This window comes from Crocuta crocuta, unplaced genomic scaffold (assembly GCF_008692635.1).
Source record: "Crocuta crocuta isolate KB4526 unplaced genomic scaffold, BGI_CrCroc_1.0 scaffold170, whole genome shotgun sequence".
Taxonomy (NCBI): Eukaryota; Metazoa; Chordata; class Mammalia; order Carnivora; family Hyaenidae; genus Crocuta; species Crocuta crocuta.
Window position 1 is genome coordinate 10418902 of NW_027527853.1, and position 19445 is coordinate 10438346.

At 54.5% G+C, this 19445-nt stretch overlaps 2 protein-coding genes across 3 annotated transcripts in view; one reads left to right on the top strand and one right to left on the bottom strand.

Moving 5' to 3' along the window:
* Positions 1-17486, top strand: part of RASSF4 (Ras association domain family member 4) — a 31420-nt gene extending 13934 nt beyond the window's left edge. For both annotated transcript variants that reach the window (XM_077780256.1, XM_077780261.1), the window contains exons 4-11: positions 6831-6973; positions 8292-8383; positions 9050-9207; positions 12681-12782; positions 13070-13121; positions 13681-13802; positions 14604-14701; positions 15951-17486. In XM_077780256.1, coding sequence (XP_077636382.1) covers positions 6831-6973; positions 8292-8383; positions 9050-9207; positions 12681-12782; positions 13070-13121; positions 13681-13802; positions 14604-14701; positions 15951-16011 — 828 coding nt within the window. In that variant the 3' untranslated portion in view covers positions 16012-17486. The remainder of the gene's footprint in view (positions 1-6830; positions 6974-8291; positions 8384-9049; positions 9208-12680; positions 12783-13069; positions 13122-13680; positions 13803-14603; positions 14702-15950) is intronic.
* Positions 2967-4483, bottom strand: DEPP1 (DEPP autophagy regulator 1). The gene is given in 3 exon segments (XM_077780267.1): positions 2967-3139; positions 3142-3648; positions 4218-4483. Coding segments are annotated over 2 exon segments (624 nt in total). The 5' UTR covers positions 3623-3648; positions 4218-4483; the 3' UTR covers positions 2967-2996.
* Positions 17487-19445: the final 1959 nt, after the last annotated feature.

Sequence of the window (19445 nt, forward strand, 5' to 3'; positions counted from 1 at the left end):
GGCCTGACTACTATAGTTTGGGGACATCCTCTCCTCCACTGTCTCCTCAGGGGTCCAGAGCCCTTGGAGAGATGAAGTGTGTCAGGGAGCAGGGGCCCCGCTCTGGGGCAAGTGTTTCCAAACGTGGAGGGAGGGATTTCACCCTCCGGAGGCCCAGGCACTAGCTTCCTCCATTGTGAACTTCGCCTTTGGGGATACTTTTGTTTGTATTAGAACGAAGAGCATGAGGAACTGGAGCTGCCTGTGCCTTTTGAAAGACAGCAAAGCATTTTAACCAGGCTGATTGGCTTCTCGAGAGAAAAATGGACCAGCTGGAAATACCAGTGGGTAAATATATCACTGCAATGAAAAGTAGGACCCTCAAGTTGTGCAGGGGCATGTGGCCCCTCAGGGAGCCTGCCTCTGGTGCTCCCCCTGGTGGCCGTGAGCGTGCACAACACCAATCCCCATCCTTGGCACTAGGCTCCTGGGCAGGGGAGAAGCGTGCCCTCACTCAGGGACTTTGGCTCTCCCAGGATGGGGAAAGTCAGGATGCCCCTCCCTCTTATAATGGTCCTCCTTCTTCTAAGGCCTGAAGGCAGAAATGACAGGCAGTTGACAGCCCACTGGCACCTGGGTGAGTGCTCGGCCATGGACATGTTCCCTCGAGAGCTCCAAAGTGCTTGCCAGGCTGCCCCCTGGTCGGGTCATTGTGTCCTTTCCTACTCCAGTGGTGGGTGTAAGGAAGAGACTGCTCGATGGGACCCCCGGCACTGGGACTCTCTCCTAAGCTGTTCTGTCTCATGAGAAGCTTGCAATAATGCCAGAAACCCCTTCCGCCTGCCCTTTATTCTTTTTTTTTTTTTTTTTTTTTTTTTTTTTTTTTGGAAATTTCTGAAGATACCATTAGCTTCTTTCATCTCAGGACACATTAGGAGAGGAGCCCAGAGCCCTGTCTGACCTCCCCAATGCAGCCACGTGGTTTTTGAGCTTGGGGGGAATTGGCCAACCTCATCCTGGTTGCCTCCCTGTGACCCCGGTTCGCACAGCTTTGCAGAAGGGGCTACGGTGAGGCCAGCCCAACTCCTGTGGTCACCAGCCAGCACCCACTCCCAGGTCACCCCTCCCCGCCACCTCCTAAGGAAGTTCTGGCTGAAGGCTGCCCCACACTTATTTACCAGCGAAGGTCAGGGACCAGCAGGTTGTGGCAGAAGCAGGCATTCGTATGTGTGGTTTCTAACTCCATGTCCAAGAGCAGGGTTGGGGTCCCCTTTTTACAGGTAGTGAGTAAATTACTTGTCTGAAACATTTCAATGTATGATTTACATTCTGCCTCCCCACAAAACACACCTAAAGAAGGGCAGATCAGGGGTGCCTGGGTGGCTCAGTTGGTTGAACGGCTGACTTCGGCTCAGGCCATGATCTCGTGGCCCATGAGTTTGAGCCCCGCAACAGACTCTGTGCTGACAGCTCAGAGCCTGGAGCCTGCTTTGATTTCTGTGTCTCCCCCTCTCCCCCACCTCGTTCTCTCTCTCTGCCCCTCCCCTGCTCAAGCTCTGTCTTTCTCTGTCTCAAAAATAAATAAACGTTAAAAAAAATGTTTAAGGGGGGCAGATAGGGTCATTCAGTTGGGCGTCTGACTCTTGGTTTGGGCTCAGGTCATGATCCCACAATTTGTGAGCTCGAACCCCACATCAGGCTCTGCGCCAATGGCCAGGAGCCTGCTTGGGATTCTCTCTCCCTCTCTCTCTGCTCCTCCCCTGCTCGTGATTGCTCACTGGCTTTGTCTCTCTCACTCTCAAAATAAGTAAACTTCTGAAAAATGTTTTAAAAAGAGGGCATATAAACATTTTAAAAGTGCAAAGCAATTTTAAAATAGAAAAAAGTAGGAAGGGAAGAAGAAAGGAAGAAAATAGTTTGATAGCCCACAGAACAAGGACACTGAAGCAGGCTGTGAGCTTGAATGTCGCCCCAGCTCTGCCCTCCTCCTCTCCCCTCTGTCCCTTCAGCACTGACCAGGGTCGGCCAGCTCTGACCTGGCCCAAGAGAGCAGGGTAATGGGTCCTCAGGCCTGATTCTTTTGAGTTTTCTGATGCCTCACCTGCCTAAGGAAGAAGACCCTTCCTCTCCCTATTTTTCACCTCATCTCCTTCCTTGCTAGAAGCCTCCAGGCTGGAGGACCCGGGGCTGGCCTGGACCTCAGGTCATGTGGAGTGAGGCCCTGGCCACTGGACCTGCCAGAGAGCAAGGCTCTGGACAACAGCCTGCACTTTGCCCCACAGCTGAGAAGCCCCCTGGGTGGAGGGAGGGATGGGGAAGGGAGGACAGGGCCACCTGGTCTGCAGCTGAGCTAGGGCGGATTCTGTGTCAGCCCTCAGCCCGGACAAACCTCCCCCAGTGACACAACAGGACTTGTGAGCTGAGATACCCCCAGGTAGCCTGGTGAGAAGTTCCCCCCAAACCCAGCAGGTTCATTTGGGGAAATCCTGTGTTTTCTCTGGGGCCACATGGGGCACAGGCTCTGAGGGTTGGGAGGCGGGAGTGCCCAGGGCTTCACTCTGAAATCACTGTGGGGCTGAGACCTTCGCTTCTCACCTGCCACCGACCTCATTTCCCCGCCGTGAAGTAACCACACCGTAGCTACTCCGAGTACGGGCTTATAACACGCACCCCATGATGCGAGTGGGTTTTGTCCCACTTACTCATCAGAACAAACTAGGAAACTCCCATTTTCCCCACAAGAAAACCAATGAACAGAAACATTAAGTCACTTGCCCGCAGTGATCCGCCAGCAAGGAGCAGTGCGAGCAGGATCAGTAATACCTCGCCAGGCCAGCGAGGCTGTTCTCACTCTTCAGAGGAGGGGGTCTTGCTATGAAATGCCAAGGCAGGCAGCCCCTGCAGAAAGGTGTCCCCCTCTCAGAGACCTGCCAGGGACAGCGCCCACCTCCGGGAAAGAGGGCCAGAAGGTGACACAGACCAGTGTGCTCTGTATGGAAGCCTTTATTGGGGAGGGGTCAGAGTTCATGGATCACCGGGAGGTGCAAATAGAGAGTTCTGAGGGTGCTGCTGTGGCGTGGGGGCGGGGGGGAGGCTGCGGTCCCACAGAGTGGCCTGGAAGGCCAGGAGCCCTGGTGCCAGTCTCTTGAGGGTCCTGCCGAGAGTGCCCCTGCACCCTGGCATCACAGGGTCTCCCTCTGGGGGTCCCCTGGGCCTTGCCACCATCCATGTGTCTGTGTGAGCCCTGGGGGTCAGCAGAGGAACCAGTCCGCCTCGCTGGGTCCCTCCTGCTTGGCCGCTTTTCCTGGGACTCCCCGTAGAGCCAGTCCAGGGGGTCAGCAGCGCCATCCCTGGGCGCTGCAGGCTGCTGGCCACTGAAACGGGTAGTAATGTCCTGTAGGGACTCGGTAGGGCAGCTCTTCTTGAAGGCCCGGGCTGACTGGGGCGTTCTGCTGAGCTGGGCCTTGGCTGTGACCGCGTCCAGCACTGAAGTGGGCTGTGCCAGCTGACAAATGGACTTCACGTAGTCATCCAGGCTGGGGGAGCCCAGTGGTTCCTGCCCAGGCCCCCCGGGCAACATCTCCTCCGAGGTCTCCCGAATCGTGGGCAGGTGGGCCACAGGAACCAGTAGCCGGGACCTCATGGCTGCCGGTGATGGGGAGCGGCAACCTGTTGGTTGTCAGAGGATCAGGGATGAGGGTCTGCCATTCTGTCACCCCTCCTGGGTCCCCTCCCTCATCTGAGAGGCTGCCTAAGTGAATCATGGGCCTGAGAGCAGAGTGAAGTCTGCAGCCCCAAGTCCAGGCTCGGACCCCCTGCCTGGTCTCTTGCTTTCCTGCTAACACTGAACGCCACTGTCCTTAACTGTTGTTTAACAACCTATACAAATAAGAGAACCCAGCCTAAAGGACTGGAGTCCGAGGGAACCTGGGTGTAAATCCAGCCCCTGCCACTTCCTGACTTGTGGACCTTTGGCAGGGTCACCTCTCCAAGGGCCCCCTTACCCATCCATAAAACGTTATAAATACCCGTTGGCAAGGATGGTGTAAGAAACACATGGAATGACACTTCACGTGAAATCCCTTTATGAATCTGAAGGCCTCTGCAGCTATTAGCACTGCTGCTGACTGCATCCCCTGGTCTCTTACCCACCGTGAGGCTGTGTAGGTCCCTGCCCTTGAAGAGAAACAAAACCTTTTCGTTCTATCTCAAACCAGAAGGAAGCTGCTCTCTCTTACCTGTAGCTGAGGGAACGTGGGGAGAGCGAGGACGCCGGATGAGCAAGGACAGTCCTTGGGAAGACCCAGAGAGCTCAGGGTGGAGGGCTGGGGGCCCAGCCGTCTGAGCCCCACGTCCAGCGTGGGATGCGGGGACAAGCAGCCACTGTCCGGAGCACTCCCTGAGCCGTCTGGTGAACCTGGAGGTGTGGCAGCTGCTTTTATACTTTTCCACCAGCCATCAATTACTGTCACGAGGGCCAAAAATAGCAGTGCACAGGAAGGCTCTCAGAGGAAAACAGCCTGGGGGGTGGGGTTTGGCCCAGCAGCCAGCCTGGGGCTGTGGGAGGCCCTGGGGATGTTTACTCTACAGGGCAGTGGAGGGAGGGGCAGAGGAGGGGTGGCACTATTCCAGTAGAGGAGTGGAGCAGGGGTGAGGGAGTGGAGGGCAGAGGGAGAAGTAGGGGGTTCCAGTAAGGAGGGAGGTGTTGCCTGGGACCCAGAACTGAGGGTCCACAAGGACTTCCTGGCTTATTGAAACGCCAGGCCTTGGGACAGCACACTCTAGTCCTGCCTCCTCCCGCATGCACTTCCCCACCTGTGTGGCAGCCCGGAGGTCCCCCCCTGCTCTGACCTCAGTTTCCTGATTTGACCAGAAACAGCTGCAGACTGACAGGGCCTCCCCTCCATTCGGAAGGGGTAGGCTGAGGGACAGTGGAGCCGTGGCTGGGGGACAGCGTGGGGGCTGCCATGTGGCCTGTGCCAGGGACATGGGGCCAGCAGTCCCCAGCACAGCTGACCCCAGCCTCCCAGGCTCGGCTCGGCTTCAGCCCCTTGCTCCCAGCCCCAGGGTGATTTCCCCTGCCTCCTTCCCTGCCAGCTCTCTACAGCCTTGCTGTGGCTTGTCTGAAGGGCCAGCCTCAGCGTGTCCGGCCCCACTGCCCTGCCCCAGCCGTGCTCTCTCTTCCTCCTGACTCTCACAGCCGGCACCTGACTGCTTGATCTCCCTCCACCGGGTCCGGGCCGGCAGGCACGGGTGTCCGTGAACAGACACGCTGAGGGGTTCAGGCCGGCAGCGGCCCGCTCCAGCGACGTGTGGACATCTGACAGAGGCCTCCGAGGCCAAGGCAGGAAACAAACCCCCTTTAACTCCAGTGAATCAATGCAGACTTTCCTTTGTTGGCAGGGTTAGTTCCCTATCTGTGACTGTGTAACATCGGAGGTTATCAAAAATCTCGCTCTGGTTTGTTTGTTTGTTTGTTTGTTTGTTGTTGTTGTTAACAAATAGTGCAAGGCCATTGCAGAAAGCCATGTGTACTTTTGATAACCTTGAACAGAGTGGAACTGTTTTCTCTGGGGATGGCTGTGTGTTTTAAGCGATTACTAACTTACTTTGAAATCAACACCGCAAGGCACACCTTCTGTAAGCTTTCCGGGGACATAAAGAAGTTTCTACAAGGTCCCTTCTTCTCCCAAGGCTTCCCATGCCTGTGAGGAGAAAGAAGTGGAATTTGTGAATCTAGAGTGATGTTCAAGATAGCAGTGGGAGAATGAGGCTCAAAGTTCGCTGCCCAAGGGCTAGCATCAGAGCAGATGAGGAGTGTGGAGCTGGGAGGACCACAGCTCTGGGGAAAGTGAGGCCGAGAGGAGTTCAGGCAGACGCTCTGGGAGCAGCCTGGCCAGGCACACTCGTGGGGGCCGTTAGGCTGGGCGCAGGGAGCCCGGAGGTGGCCACACATACATAGGAGCCTGAAATAGGTCAGAAACAGAATCAAAGACCTGAGGGGTGTGAGTAGAAGCCCGCTGAGGGTGCGTCTGGAGGGCCTGACAACGAGGACCTCAGAGTTTGGCAGAAGGGCAGTAGCTGTGCCACCCCCAGACCTTGGGAAATCAAGGCTGCTTGGGGACCCAGAATGGGAGCTGTCATAGATATTCCGAGTGTTCGTGTCAGTGGTGGGACACGGGGCTGGCAGTGTCCAGGTGGTGAGGAACGCGAGACTGGCCCTCAGGAAAGAAGACAGCTTGGAAATCTGGGGGTGAGTCCCGCCCACTCGAGTGGTTACTGCGGCAAATGGACGCAGTGTGGGGAGAAGGGTGAGGCTGTGACCCAGCTCCAAGGAGCAGCAGGGAATGAAATCCAGTGCCCTCCGCATGTTCGCAGCAGGACCTGGTGACCCTGGGGCCCCTTCCCACGTGCAGCATCAGAGGAGGGGTGTGGAAAACCACCCCTCTTGGCACTGGTGTCACCGTGGCCATGCTTCTCTGGAACACGCTTCCTTATTCCTGTGTGGACGTGCTTGCTGGATAGAAGTTGGGTTCCTGTGGGACGCCTGACTCAGCGCCCTGTCCCGGGCCGTGTCCCTGGCCAGAGGGAGCTGAGCGGTGAAAGGGCACGCCTCAGGCTTCCTCCGGTCAGTCCCATGGCCTTACGCCTTGTGGCACGTAGAGGCTTATGTGCCTCCCCCCGGGGGGAGACTAGGACCCCAAGCAGGAGAGGATGTGTGTGGGGCCAGGAGTGTACAGGGAGTCCCATGGATGACAGGCTGGGCCTGACGGGGGCTCGGGGAGGTTGGGCAGTGACCCCTGAGGTGGGCCACTCTGTGGAACGAGGCTAACCTGTGTGGGTTTCCACAGGAGGAAGGCGCTTTGATCATTGAGGGACTTCTCAACATTGCCTGGGGACTGAGGCGGCCAATCCGGCTCCAGATCCAGGACGACAGGGAGCGAGTGCATCTCCCTTCAGCCTCCTGGACGCCTGGACAGCCCAGCTGCCACCTGTGAGTGCCAGGATGGCTGAGGCAGGACCAGCTGGCCTCCTTGACAACTCTTCAACCCTGCTTACTTTTCGAAAAGGTTCAGGGGCTGCTGTCCTCAGTCTCAGGGCAGAAGCCCTGATCCATCATGGGGCACAGGAGAGCACAAGCCAGCCTCATCCTTGGTACCCCATGGCCTCACCTGCCAACAAATGATCTTTCTAGATGATGGCCACATCATCTCACTCTTGAAGAACTTTCCAGACTCCCATCACCTCCAGTTATGTTTCTGATACATTCGCAGGAACCACCTTGTCTGCAAGGGGACAAGCTAGAGCCAGGGACTCCCCACATCCTGGACAAAATGAATGGTTTTTAGCATCTCCCATTCTAGCTCAAAAATTCACACAGATCTCACCTCTTCCTGCTCTGCTTTTATTTTAATATCAGCATTGGTTTCTAATAATTTATTTGAACTTGATATCAGATTTATTTTGATATCAGAAATATGTTTTACTCATGATGAAACAGTTTCCTATTTTATTGCTTAGTGGACATTCGCCTCCTCCTGCCCTGTCACCCCCGGTAAAGGGCAGTTAGCCGCTGAGTTTTGCTTGCTCCTGCATATAATGAATCCTTTTGAGAGGCAGAAATTCAAAAATTCAAGTAAAGGTGCTGTTCTGAGGCCGCTTAACACCCCCCAATTGCACGCCATGCAGACTTAGAGTAGAGCATTTGGATGGACTCCTTAGAAAGGCTGCAAGTGCGTCCCACTTCCTGGGGTAAAAGCAGCCACATGAGCAGACAGGCAGCAGGACCCTCAAAGGCCTCTTAGACTGAGTTTGGCTCTTCTGCCTGCTCCATGGCTCCCTCATGGCTGTGGGGCTATCTCCCATCACACACTTTCCCTTCTCCAGCCTGGCACCTGTACCCTCACTTGGAGCCCACCCCGCCCAGAGGCCCAGCGGTCGGCCCCTCGAGGTTGCGCCTGCCCGATACTCCATGAGGCCTGAGGGAAGCCCAGGAAGCCCACTCAGCACGCAGCCACAGATAGCACCCCCTCTGCTGGTGCCCAGGAGTGCGTGGGCCCCGCCTGTGTCCCTGTGTCTGTGCAACGAGGACAAGGCCACTCAGGTCTACGGGCCAGACTCCCCTTCCTTCCAGAAGACACCATGGCTCTTCTTTTAATATTTTGCATGAGTTCAGTGTGAAATCCAGCCTTACCTCGGCCTGCCCTGCTTCTCACTTCTGTCCCGGCCTCAGAAGCCTCCAGCCTTGTCTCTCTCACTTGAGCTACTGTTCTCTGTCAGCAGCTCTCTGAGCACCATGATTTTCTTTTCAGAAAGGAGCCACTTCTTCAGGATGGCAAGGTCACTGCCCAGGAGCCAAGCGCTCAGACAGCGCACAGCACCGAGAGTTCCAAAGACAACTCAGGTAAGGGGGGCCTCAGGCTACCCGGGACCATGTCTCCCTCAGCCCAGGTAGGAGCAGAGGAGCTTGGCTCTGAAGAACAGCTTTGTGGAGGGGCACAGAGTGGCTTCACTTGTCTTCAGGAGCATCACCGGCTAAATCCCTCCTCAGTACGAGGCATTCTCAGCAGCTCCTCATAGCAAAGGAAGCAGAGGCTTGCAGATGTGACATGATTTGCCTGAGACCCCTGGACCATGCTGCATTATAAAAAGGAGAGAACATCGGTGGCAGGCAGGGCACCCTCCTGGCCCTGCAAGCCTCTAAGACATCTTCCTCACACTCTGGGGTTCAGACTGTTCATCTGTCCCCCTCACACTCAGTGGGGGCTCAGAGGATAGGGACAGGGCCGCCTAAGACCTGCCCTGGGTGCCCAGAGACAGAGGCCCACACCACGGCCATGTGGTGTGGTGACACAGGTCTTCCTGTCTGGGGTCAGCTTCCCCGTCTGCTAAGCGAGCATCACCCAAGCTGGATGCTGGCCTCTGTCACAGCAGCAGCAGCATTACCGTGGGCTGCAGCGTGGTGCCGCCACAAAGCCCCAGGATGCCAGGCCCATGCACCGCAGCACAGCAGGTCTCTGGCACCTTCGCTCCACCCGGGACCAACTTCCTCATTCTTTCCTCCCCACAGAGCCCCTGGAGGAGGACGAGGAGATCCCACAGCTGATGCGGACCAAGAGCGACGCAGCCTGTGTGATCCAGAGGAGGCCCCGGTCCCGCGCCCCCGGGGAGGCCCAGAGGATCCGGAGACACCGGTTCTCCATCAACGGGCACTTTTACAACCACAAGGTGATGTCCCAGCCCGGCCTCTCCCCTGGGCCCTGAGGCTGAGGCCACAGGGAATCAGGCCCATGCACGCACGGGTGCAACTGTTGGGCCTTCTGTAAGCCACGCCGCACAGAAGTCTTGTCAGAGTCCATGGCCCTGTGGACTGGTGTGGTCGTATCTGTGTCCTCATGAGGAGATGGGCTCAGGAGGAGAAAGAACTTGCCCAAAGTCACATCGAAGTAGCATTCAAAAAAAGTGACTCCAAAGCCTGTGTATTTCTTTTCTTTCTTTTTTTTTTTCTTTTTACCACATACTCACTGTCAATGCATTTTTGTAAGTTGCAAGGATTTTTGGAAAGTAATACCATGTTTTCGTCTAATTAGGCAGTTTTCCATGAGGTTTCCACCAGAGCTCAGCTGATGGTTTTGTGGGAACACGATGTGCTGCTGGCATTCTTGCAGGGCAGATTAGCCGCCTCGGTTGAGGTGTGCCCAGGGGCGCGTGCTTCTGTGTCCCAGAGAAGTTGCCCTGCTCCTGGTTCCCAGCACTTAGCCTTTTGTCCGGGTGCGCATTGTACTGACCTTAGGAAAAGATCTCCTTCCCCAGATGACATCAGTCCCTAAACAAACTGAAGTGTAAAAGGAGAAGTTGATTGTTTCTATAAATGGCATGCATGGCAGTGTGGGTGAGGCCCCGGATGGAGTGTCCTGTAACAGGGCCACATCCTGCAGCGCTGGGAAATGGAAGCAGGGGTTTCCAGCTGAGGCAGCTGCCCGTCTTGATAGACAATGACTCAGGGGAGGGGGAGGGGGCCTGGCAAAGGCAACTCTTGGGGTCAGACCTCAAGAACAGTTACCCAGGTGAGGCCTACCAGGAGCCACTCAAGTGCTCTTGGGGCAGCCTGGACTTCGGGGTGAAGAATTCAGCAAGGCAAGTGCTGTCAGGACCCACCTTCTGCTCTGTGCTGGGTTGGCGTGAGTGCTCAGGAGTGACAATAGGTTATCTTTGCTGAGTGCAGGAAAGCCCAGGACTATTTGAGAGTAGAGTTTCCTGACAAGGCAGGGGAGGCAGGGCTGAAGTTAAGCAGAGATTAAGAATGGTCTGGATTAGCCAAAGGCCCCACAGTCTGGCCTGGATAGTCTTTAAATCTTAATCCAAAGGAGGTTAGTCCATAAAGCGTTATGAAAGCGTATTAGATATTTATATGCTATTTTAAGGAATTATTCAAAAACGTTAAATATTTACATGGGATTAGGCTCTTTGTATTTCTATGTTCCTAAAAGAGGAACCTTTTGATCCATGACTCAGGGTACCAAGTAGTGGGGTTTATCTCCAGTACATTTACCCCCTCCTAAGAGAGAGTTACTCAGCTCTAAGAGGTGTGTCTGGCACATTAAACCTTATTTTAGTCATCGCAAATGTCCCAGAGACATGGGTATCTGAGCACTCTGTTTCCTTGGAAATGCACAGAAATGAACAGTGAGAGCTTTTATCACAGCCCATTGGAGCTGCCCTGGCCAGAAGGGCTCCTCAGCCAGCCCGACACTCAACACACTAGCCTGGAACCCACTCAGGGCAGCTCTTTGCCCTAGTGACAGATTTATCTACAGAAGGTGGGTCCATTCTTCTAGGCAAACTGACTAAATCCCAGGACGTGAGCTAGTATCTTAAGTATGTTGATTCCCATCCCCCGGCTGAGTAAAGGGCTCGCCTTCCCCCATCTTACTTAGAATCCATTCCGAATCCCTATCCTTGTATCCTTAGAAATCGACAAAGTACGTGAGTCACAGGCAGCAATTAGAGAAAATAAATTCCTAGAATTGACTTCCTGAGGTTAGTCTGGGTTTTCTTTCTTAGGATCACACACTAGTACTTCACTCAATCATTTTCCAAAACTATTCTGATTCACAGTAATGTTGGTATGATTTCCAGACTGGGTTAAACTTGCCCTGGGCTGTGCTTTGCCCTGGGCTGTTGGATTCAAAGGTGTTCTGCCAGAGAGAAACCTTTGTGGTTAGAGATGCAAAGCAGCACTGGGAGCTCTGTTCCTACGTGGAGCTGGTCAGTATCCTCGTGAGAAAAGGTGTCAGGCAGAAGAAGAGTACTAACAACATCTGGTTGACAAGACCTTTCTTCTTGAAATGGCCTAACTCCTTCAGTCCGTATTTCTTGGGGACTGAAAGCCTACTGTGGCGTTCTGTATCTCCCAGAGTCATTCTACGTCTTAACTATGAAGGAGGCAGGTCTGGACTTGAGTCTGACCCTGGTGCTTGGGGACACTGAGCAAGTCCTTCATATACACCTGAGCCCCAGTTACATCCAGGGGAAGGCAGAGCTAGGACCGCAGAGGAGAAATGTGCACATTTGAGTTTGGTTTTGGAAGGCAAGGAAGAGCTCACCTCGGGGGAGTGAGTCTCACAGGGAGGCCCTAAAGCAGGGGGTTTCCAAAGGCTCTGCCCTTTCTAGATGGGTGACCTTGACAAGCTACTTGACCTCTCCAAGCTTCCACATCCTTTCTTAAAAGGGGGACTAGTGACAGGTACTTCGAAAAGCTGTGGTAAGGAGCCAATCAAAGATTTGGGGTGAAACGTTCAGCAGGTCTATAACCTGCCTAGTGCTCATTGAGGACTATTAAGCCTCAGGCGATGCCCTCATTGACTGGATATAAGATGTCTCATAGGCAAAGGCAAGGAACATAATGTGAAGAGTCCGTGTGGCTGGACCACAGGGAGTTGGGGAGAGAATCATCATATCACACGTGTAAACAGTGAAGAGCTGCAATGGTATTGTTTAGGCCATGGGAAGCCTTCAGAGACTTTTAACAAGAACTGTGCTAGAAGACAGTGCTTCTCAAATTGTATTGTATGGAGAGCATCACCTGGTGGTTTCCTCAAAATACAGGTTCTGATTCAGGAGTCTGGGGCTGGGAGCCAAGACTATGCTAATGCAGCTGGTCTGGAACATACAGAGCTGCGAGGTTTTTGAAAGGTTGTTCCTTTGGGCAGCAGGGTGGAGCATGGATGGAAAGTGCTGAGATTGGAAGGGAAAAGGTGGCACTCATACAGTGTAGACTGACAGCCTCACCTTGGGCACCACTGAGAGCAGGGGAAGGAGCGGACGGATTTGAAAACTTTCTGTCTTAGAATCAGCAGACACTTGGCAATTTGACGCAGAGAAAGAGTGAGAAGGAGACTGGTCCCCCCACACCCCCTGTGAAGTACTTCCGTGGGACTGGCTCCTAAGATCAGACAGCTTGGCCCGGATCGCTCCAGAAGCAGCTTTCTTACAGTCCTCTGCTGCCACAGCTTCCCCAAGTGCATCCAGATGTGGGCACGGCTGTGTGGGGACCTGTGATCGGACAAGCACAGGTGTTCCCACAGCCCAGGTCCACCTGTCACTCTGGACCACTTGGCTGACAGCGTGCCCCAGACCCTGCCTGATGTCAGTTCCATGTCCCTCTGGCCCTGCCTTGAACTCTCCGCCTCCCTCTACAGACCTCAGTGTTCACTCCTGCCTATGGCTCCGTGACCAACGTGAGGGTCAACAGCACCATGACAACCCTGCACGTGCTCACCCTGCTGCTGAACAAGTTCCGAGTAAGTCTGGCCATGAGCGGCCTTGGCCCGGGGATGCTGATGGGCCTGCTGTTTTGTTGGAGGAGGGGGCTGGCAAAGGCTGGGGAAACTGCCCATAGTTCCTGGGTAGAAGATCTAGCAAGGTGTCCTGGGCTGAAGCAGCATCTCTGGGATTTAGAGCAAAGAGAGGGGAGGATCCTTGGGGACTCCTGTGTGTAGCACTAGGGGCGTGGTTCCTGCCAGGGATCCCTGTCTGTCTGTCTTGTCCCAGAAAGCCCTGCTCTGACTTCCTGTCACTGCCTGTACAGGTGGAAAATGGCCCCAGTGAGTTTGCGCTCTACATTGTTCACGAGTCTGGGGGTAAGTGTCCGCTTGTGCTTCCAGGTCATGAAAACAAAAGTCGCTGTCCATCTGGCAGTCTCGCTGGCCATGCTCCTTCCCTGAGGGCCATGCTGCTTGGGCGGGGGGCCACCACGAATGCCTCTGCCAGGCCCAAACCCAGGCATACTTGCTACCCCTCAGAATCCCACCAAAGCCACAAGGGAAGCCACCGTCTCCAGCCTCACTCAATTGGGAGGGGTTGGAGGGTGCACATCAAGGTCTGTGTGTTGGAGCTGAAGGCCTTCACCCCCCACCCCACTCCCAAGTACGTCTGCAGAACTCACATGGCCCTCTGCACAGCACTGGCCTCCCTATGGCCTGTCTCCCCTCTCTTCTTCTTCCTCAGCTCCTGTTCCTCTCTGACCTGGGTCTCTGCTGCGGGTCGCAGCCACACATCATTCAGGGCACCCTTCTCTTCAAAGCCTGGAGAAGGTTCCCGGACCCCAACGGACATCCATTTTCTACCACATTCCCAGCCTGGCACAAACAGGGGCAGTCCTAATGCCCCATGAATTTTGTAAACTGCCTTCTCTTTCAGAGCGAACAAAATTAAAAGACTGTGAGTACCCACTGATTTCCAGAATCCTGCACGGGCCGTGTGAGAAGATCGCCAGGATGTTCCTGATGGAAGCCGACCTGGGCGAGGAGGTCCCCCACGACGTGAGTCGGGGCTGAGGCTCAGGGAGGCCTGCTCCTGAAGCAGGGGCTGGTTGACAGCATGGGGGCCCCCGAGGGCTCTGAAGGGCACCTTGGCCAGAGCCCTCCCGAGGGATGTCTCCAGGGGCCACACAGCTGTCGTGAAGGCCCCCGAGCCTGGCAGAGTGAGGGCGCCAGCTCTCCCTCCTCCTGTCAGTGACCGCCAGCTCTAACAGCAGGCCTAGGGGAAAGAGGAAGTTGGGTCCTAGAAAAGCATAGCTTGTGCTTTTCCCCTAGGCAAGTAGAACCTCTTCCTTCATTAGATTGTGTTTAGTTATTATGTTAAAGACCTACACAAGGGCTCCTTAACTAGGGCCTACCCAGGGTGGCTAACTCTTACCACAGCCTGAGTCCTAGGCTAGGAGTGAGCACATTGCCAAACTCCCCTACACAGAAAAGGCCTATAGGGTTTGGACCCAAGGCGAAGGCTGGTGACCATTCACAGACTAGTGCAGCTTCATTCCACGGATAGAAACAGTGGTGTTCCCAGCACCCCCCACCCCCACCCCAGAAAACACTCTGCGTGGCCCTGCTCTCTATTGAATAATTTTCCTAATATCCAGCTTCATCTTTCCTCCCTGGGATGATAGTGGCCCATGAGGTAATAATGGGCCCATATGTCCTCCATCCTTGTACAGACAGAGTGCTGGCGGGGGGGGGGGGGGGNGACATCGCTGGATTGGCTGCTGTGGAAGCCACCAGGAAAAGCAAACACACTTTTGGCTTCTAATTGAAAGCACATTCAAATGTTCTTGGATTTTCTAGGTCGCTCAGTACATTAAATTTGAAATGCCGGTGCTGGACAGTTTTGTTGAAAAATTAAAAGAAGAGGAGGAAAGAGAAATAATCAAACTGACCATGAAGTAAGCAGCCCAGAAGGAGCCAGTCGCGGGCCCCACGCATCAGGCTGGTGTGCAGGGCAGAGCACTCCCCGGGAGAGCTCTCCCCACCCCTGCCAGCCCTGGCTCCCCAGCGCCTCCCTCTGGCCCCCTGCTCAGTGTTGACACCAAGCTGGGGTGACAGCCTGCCGGGATGGCAGAAGGCGGTGCAAGCCGCCGTCTGGCCTCAGCACCTCACCAACATGCGAATGACCCGGCTGTTGAAACTGAGCGGGAGCGTCAGGCAGGAGCGCGGGTGGGCACTGGACCAGGGTAACAAGCTCTTCTGGTGACACAGCCCTGTAGGGGCAACCGAGAAGAAGGCCCTGCTCGGGGCACATTCAGCCTGGTCTGCGTCTTTCGTGCTGGTGGGGCCTCCGAGCCTGCCAGAAAGCGCGGCTGTTGGAACTTTCTATATCAGTTCAGTGGGGGACCCGTCCAGTGGAAAGTGGCAGGTATCACCCGCTGGCTCCTGGGGAAGCTACATCAAGGCCCAGCTGGGTGAGGTTAGTCAAGTCACACAGCCCGGTGGCTGGTCTGTCCCTCTGCAGTGTGGAGGGTAGGGCAGGGAGAGCATGTGGGGCATCAGCCAGAGCTGGAGTCTAACCCCCCCCCCACCGCCATTTAGGAAGGGAAGGAGGGAGGGCCTGCAGTGGAGGGACTGGTTTGGATTTCAGTTTCTGGCTGAGTGATTTTTGGAAAGCCACGGCCCTCCCCACGCCCCGCAGACTTCCGTCCACGCAGTGAGGCCTCACTCAGGCAGTCAGCCGTGCAGTCTGCAGTGTCGCTGAAGGGTTTTGGAGCTGGAAGGGGACCTGGGGGCCACCTGGGCAGGCTATTCAGTGCACAGAGAGGAAATGGAGGCCTGAAGTGAGGAAGGTCGCAGCACAGATCATTGACAAGGCTGGGCTTGAGCACGGGCTTCCTGATCCCTGCACTGCCACCCTGTCCACCCCCAACATGCCCCTTTCTGTACTGGGGAATCTTTGGAAAGGAACAGCGCACTCTGCTTTTGAAGCCTACCAGGGTGTGCAGCCCCATCTGACTGCTCCGCTAAGCCAGCCGTCTTGCAGGGCGTGGGCCTGGCTCCTCTCTCTCCTTGGTGGAGGAGAGATGGTGGCTGGTAACCAGCCGTGGGTCTCCTGGCCCAGGCACCTGTGTGCTCCCTCGCTCTTCTCTCCTCTCCCTGTGTCCTCCCTTGTCAGTGAGTCCCCATGGCTGTGTCTCCCTCCAGGTTCCAAGCCCTGCGTCTGACGATGCTGCAGCGCCTGGAGCAGCTGGTGGAGGCCGAGTAGCCAGTCGGCACCAGCCTCTTCCGAAGCCCCCCACGGCCGGTGCGCACTGAGTGCGGGCGGCCGGGCCCTGATCAGTCGCATTGACTGAGAGCCACCAGCTGAGGAGTCTAGCACACGTGCTTCTACATGTCCACTTGCCTGAACACCATAAGTCCTGTGCCCCTGGCTCCGGGCTCCACGCCGAGTACTCACAGGGCCCAGAGCCAGGCCTGAGGAGCCAAGAATTTGCTGGGTGGGGTCTCTGTGCCAGGCCTGTCTGTGCAGTACTGAGCCCTGACACTGTGGCACTGGCCAGAGTATGACTGGACATGGTGGCCGGTCCTGTTCAGGCCGCACCTCTCTTGCTCAGGAAAGCAGTGCCCGATTGAGCCCTTAAGATGTGCGCTCCGTCCACTTCCCTGTGCCTGGCCCAGAGTTTGTGCACAGCCACAAGCCCCCGACCTCCTCATCCACGTGACCCAACGAGATCTCCATCTGCCCTCACCTCATCAGCTCAGGACTTTGCTGGGCAAAGCAGCGGCTGCTAGCAGATATGGGATATGCCTTGCATCCGGCCACCACTTCCCCATGGCATTCCCGGCCACCAAGCCTTTGATGCTACCCCACAAGCCTCATGCAGCCTAGCACCCTGGCAGCAGAGGTCAGCCCAGGAATAAGACCATGGGTATCCCATCTTCTCTCTGCAGCACTCACTCTTAACATCCATGGTGAGGCCTGAAGGAATTCTTAAAAGGAGCTTGCTACAGGAAACACATCACTTTGATCACATGGAGGAGGTGGCCAACATGGCACTGGAAGAGTGCCAGCCTGTGTGGAGCAGAGGCCAGGGGCTGTGCAGGGGGTGGCTGAGAGGTGGGCTCAGGAAGGCAATGGCTCATCCCCATCGCGCTATCCCATGGATACCTGTGTGTCTCCTGCCCTTTCTGGTCTTCTTCCTCCACTCTCTACACTTCTCGTCAAAGGGGCACAACGAGAAGAAATGTGTATTTGGAAGGGAAAGGGCTTTGAATTCCCTGGGGCCAGAACAATTTGGGTTTGTCAGCTGATGGAGAATTTCTGGAATGAACGAGAAGGCCTATGCAAAACTATGCAACAGTTTACATTGGTCATGTGAAGTGTTTGTCCAAAACAGAGCAAGTTAAAGACCAAATTCTTATCCCACTGGAGCCTGTGGATAGTAGATTTAAAGAGAAGAACTATATAGTCTTCCAGATATAAGAGAGAGCCCAGCTCTACTCCATGCAAGGGCTTCTTACTGGTGCCCATAAAGAGCAGAGCTTGGGAGCAGCCTCGTCATGTGGATCCACTGTTCAGGGCCAGCTTCTTGCCAGGGTTGCCCTGACCTAGCTCTGTCGTCCCAGAGACACACAGAGATGCCCCAGGGAGATCCCCTGTGGTTTCAGTCATCTCTGCTCTCCTTTGGCAACACAATTTCAGAGGTGCTCAATAAAGGTGTGCTGAAGTGACGGAGTTAAGACCAAGCCTTCTTTTTTTTTTTTTTTTAATTTTTTTAATAGTTTATTGTCAAATTAGTTTCCACATAACACTCCTTCTTTTTGTGGTGCATGTCCACCCTAACTCCCTGCTCGAACCTCTGAAACTTTATCCTACAATATGTGTGGCTAAATTTGGCAAAAGAGCCAAAGCTGAGGGACAGCCCGCTGCTCTAGACCCCAGCGTGACTCCTTCATGTCAGCACATGACTGGTGTGGGGCCTGAGGACAGAGGCAGCCAAAGGGCACAGAGGAAGAATCACTGGTAGGGGACCGTGGGCAGCCTGAATGATAAGCAATAGGGCCACCCTGATTCACAGAATCTTGGTATCAGGAGGACCATAGGAATCTTCCAGGCAGGGGCTCAGATGGGAGGGTAGCATCCCTACCTAAGACAGGGTAGAAAACAAATCAAACAGGCTTCCCCGAGGGCGTTCTACTCCCCAACCCATATTTATAAGCTCAGGTCTAGGACCACTGCCAATCCATTGTTCAGCAGTAACTGTGCCAGGCTTGTGCTCAGCCCTGGAGGGACAAAGACAGAGCCCCAGTTCTCCTCAGTGGGAGGTGTTCAGGGGTATCCTCAATTGGAGAAGCAAGCTGGAAACCCAGGAGGGTCAGGGGACCAGCCGAGCTGGACCAGAGAGGATAGGGCTGATGTATGCCCCTGGAAGGAGGCCTGAGGCTGAGCCCAGGTTGAAGTACGTGGCATTCCAGCCCGAGAGACACCTGCCAGCTCCGAAGAAAGACAAAGCCCCGCACAGGGAAGCCATTGGATCAGGAGACCTTGTGAAAGCACTCAGTGGTTTTATTTTATAGTTTTTTGGTGTTTGGGATTTTTTTTTTTTTTTGCAATTGTTACAATATTGCTTAAGACCTGCCTAGCTAAGGATCACTTTTGAAATAGACGTTATCAAAATTAGCTTGTGAATATCATAGTGAAGAAAAATCACTAGCAAGTTATTTGAGGGAAATGTACACTTCTACGGTCATCTGAGGGATTAAGCAAATCTTTATATCAACAGCATACTTGCTTTTCAGAGGCAATTTGAAAAGCTGCGAATTCAGCTCACAGTGACACCACAATTGCAGACTTTCTCTGCTAGGCTCTGTGGTTTCCTGCTGGTTTATGTGGGAGCTCTATTTTCCTCTCTCCATAGAGCTTACAGTATTTCTCATGTGCCCCCTCACTAACTAGTATCTCAGGTAATAAAAGTATCCAAAACAAAGTACAGATTTCTGTGAGTGTCCACTCCTAGAGCAGGACTGCCTTCCCAGGCCAGGTCTCAACCAGAGAAAATAATAAACACAGGATGAAATCAACATGATTGCAAAAGGACTGGACTCAGGAAAAACAGGGTGGTTTGCCCAGAACAAATTATCAGAAGGAACCGAAAAACAGCTTGTTTTTCTCATGTGATAACCATATGCCACCTGCTTGGAATGTTTACCAGAAAATGGATTAAAGACCTTCCTACTTGCACAATAAAGCCATGTGTTCACCCAGGATACATCTGGTCATTTAGTCCCAGGGAAACAAAGCACACGGCTTATTTGGTCTGACCAGGTGATTTGTGGAGGAGCCAGGAATGCACAATGTGTCCCAAGGTGGGCAGGACATAGGCACCCTGCGGCTGTGGAGAAGGAGCGGGATATCCTTCTTAGGTGCCCAGATGGGCAGTGGCCCCTCTGCCTCTCAGTCCCTCAGCCGTGATCAGGCAGGAAGTGCAGTCAGTGCCAAGCCATTCTAAGTGTAAAAACCGCATATGTACACGTGCTGTATTTAGGCCGCACAATCTGAGATTGTCTGGAAGAAAGTCAGCTGTTGATCTGCCCCTGGACCCAGAACATGCAGGGTGGGGCTCTGCTCACCACCCCCCCAACCAGGATTTTAATAGAATGTTTTCTGCAAACCCAGAGTGGGAATTCCCACAGTTTCCT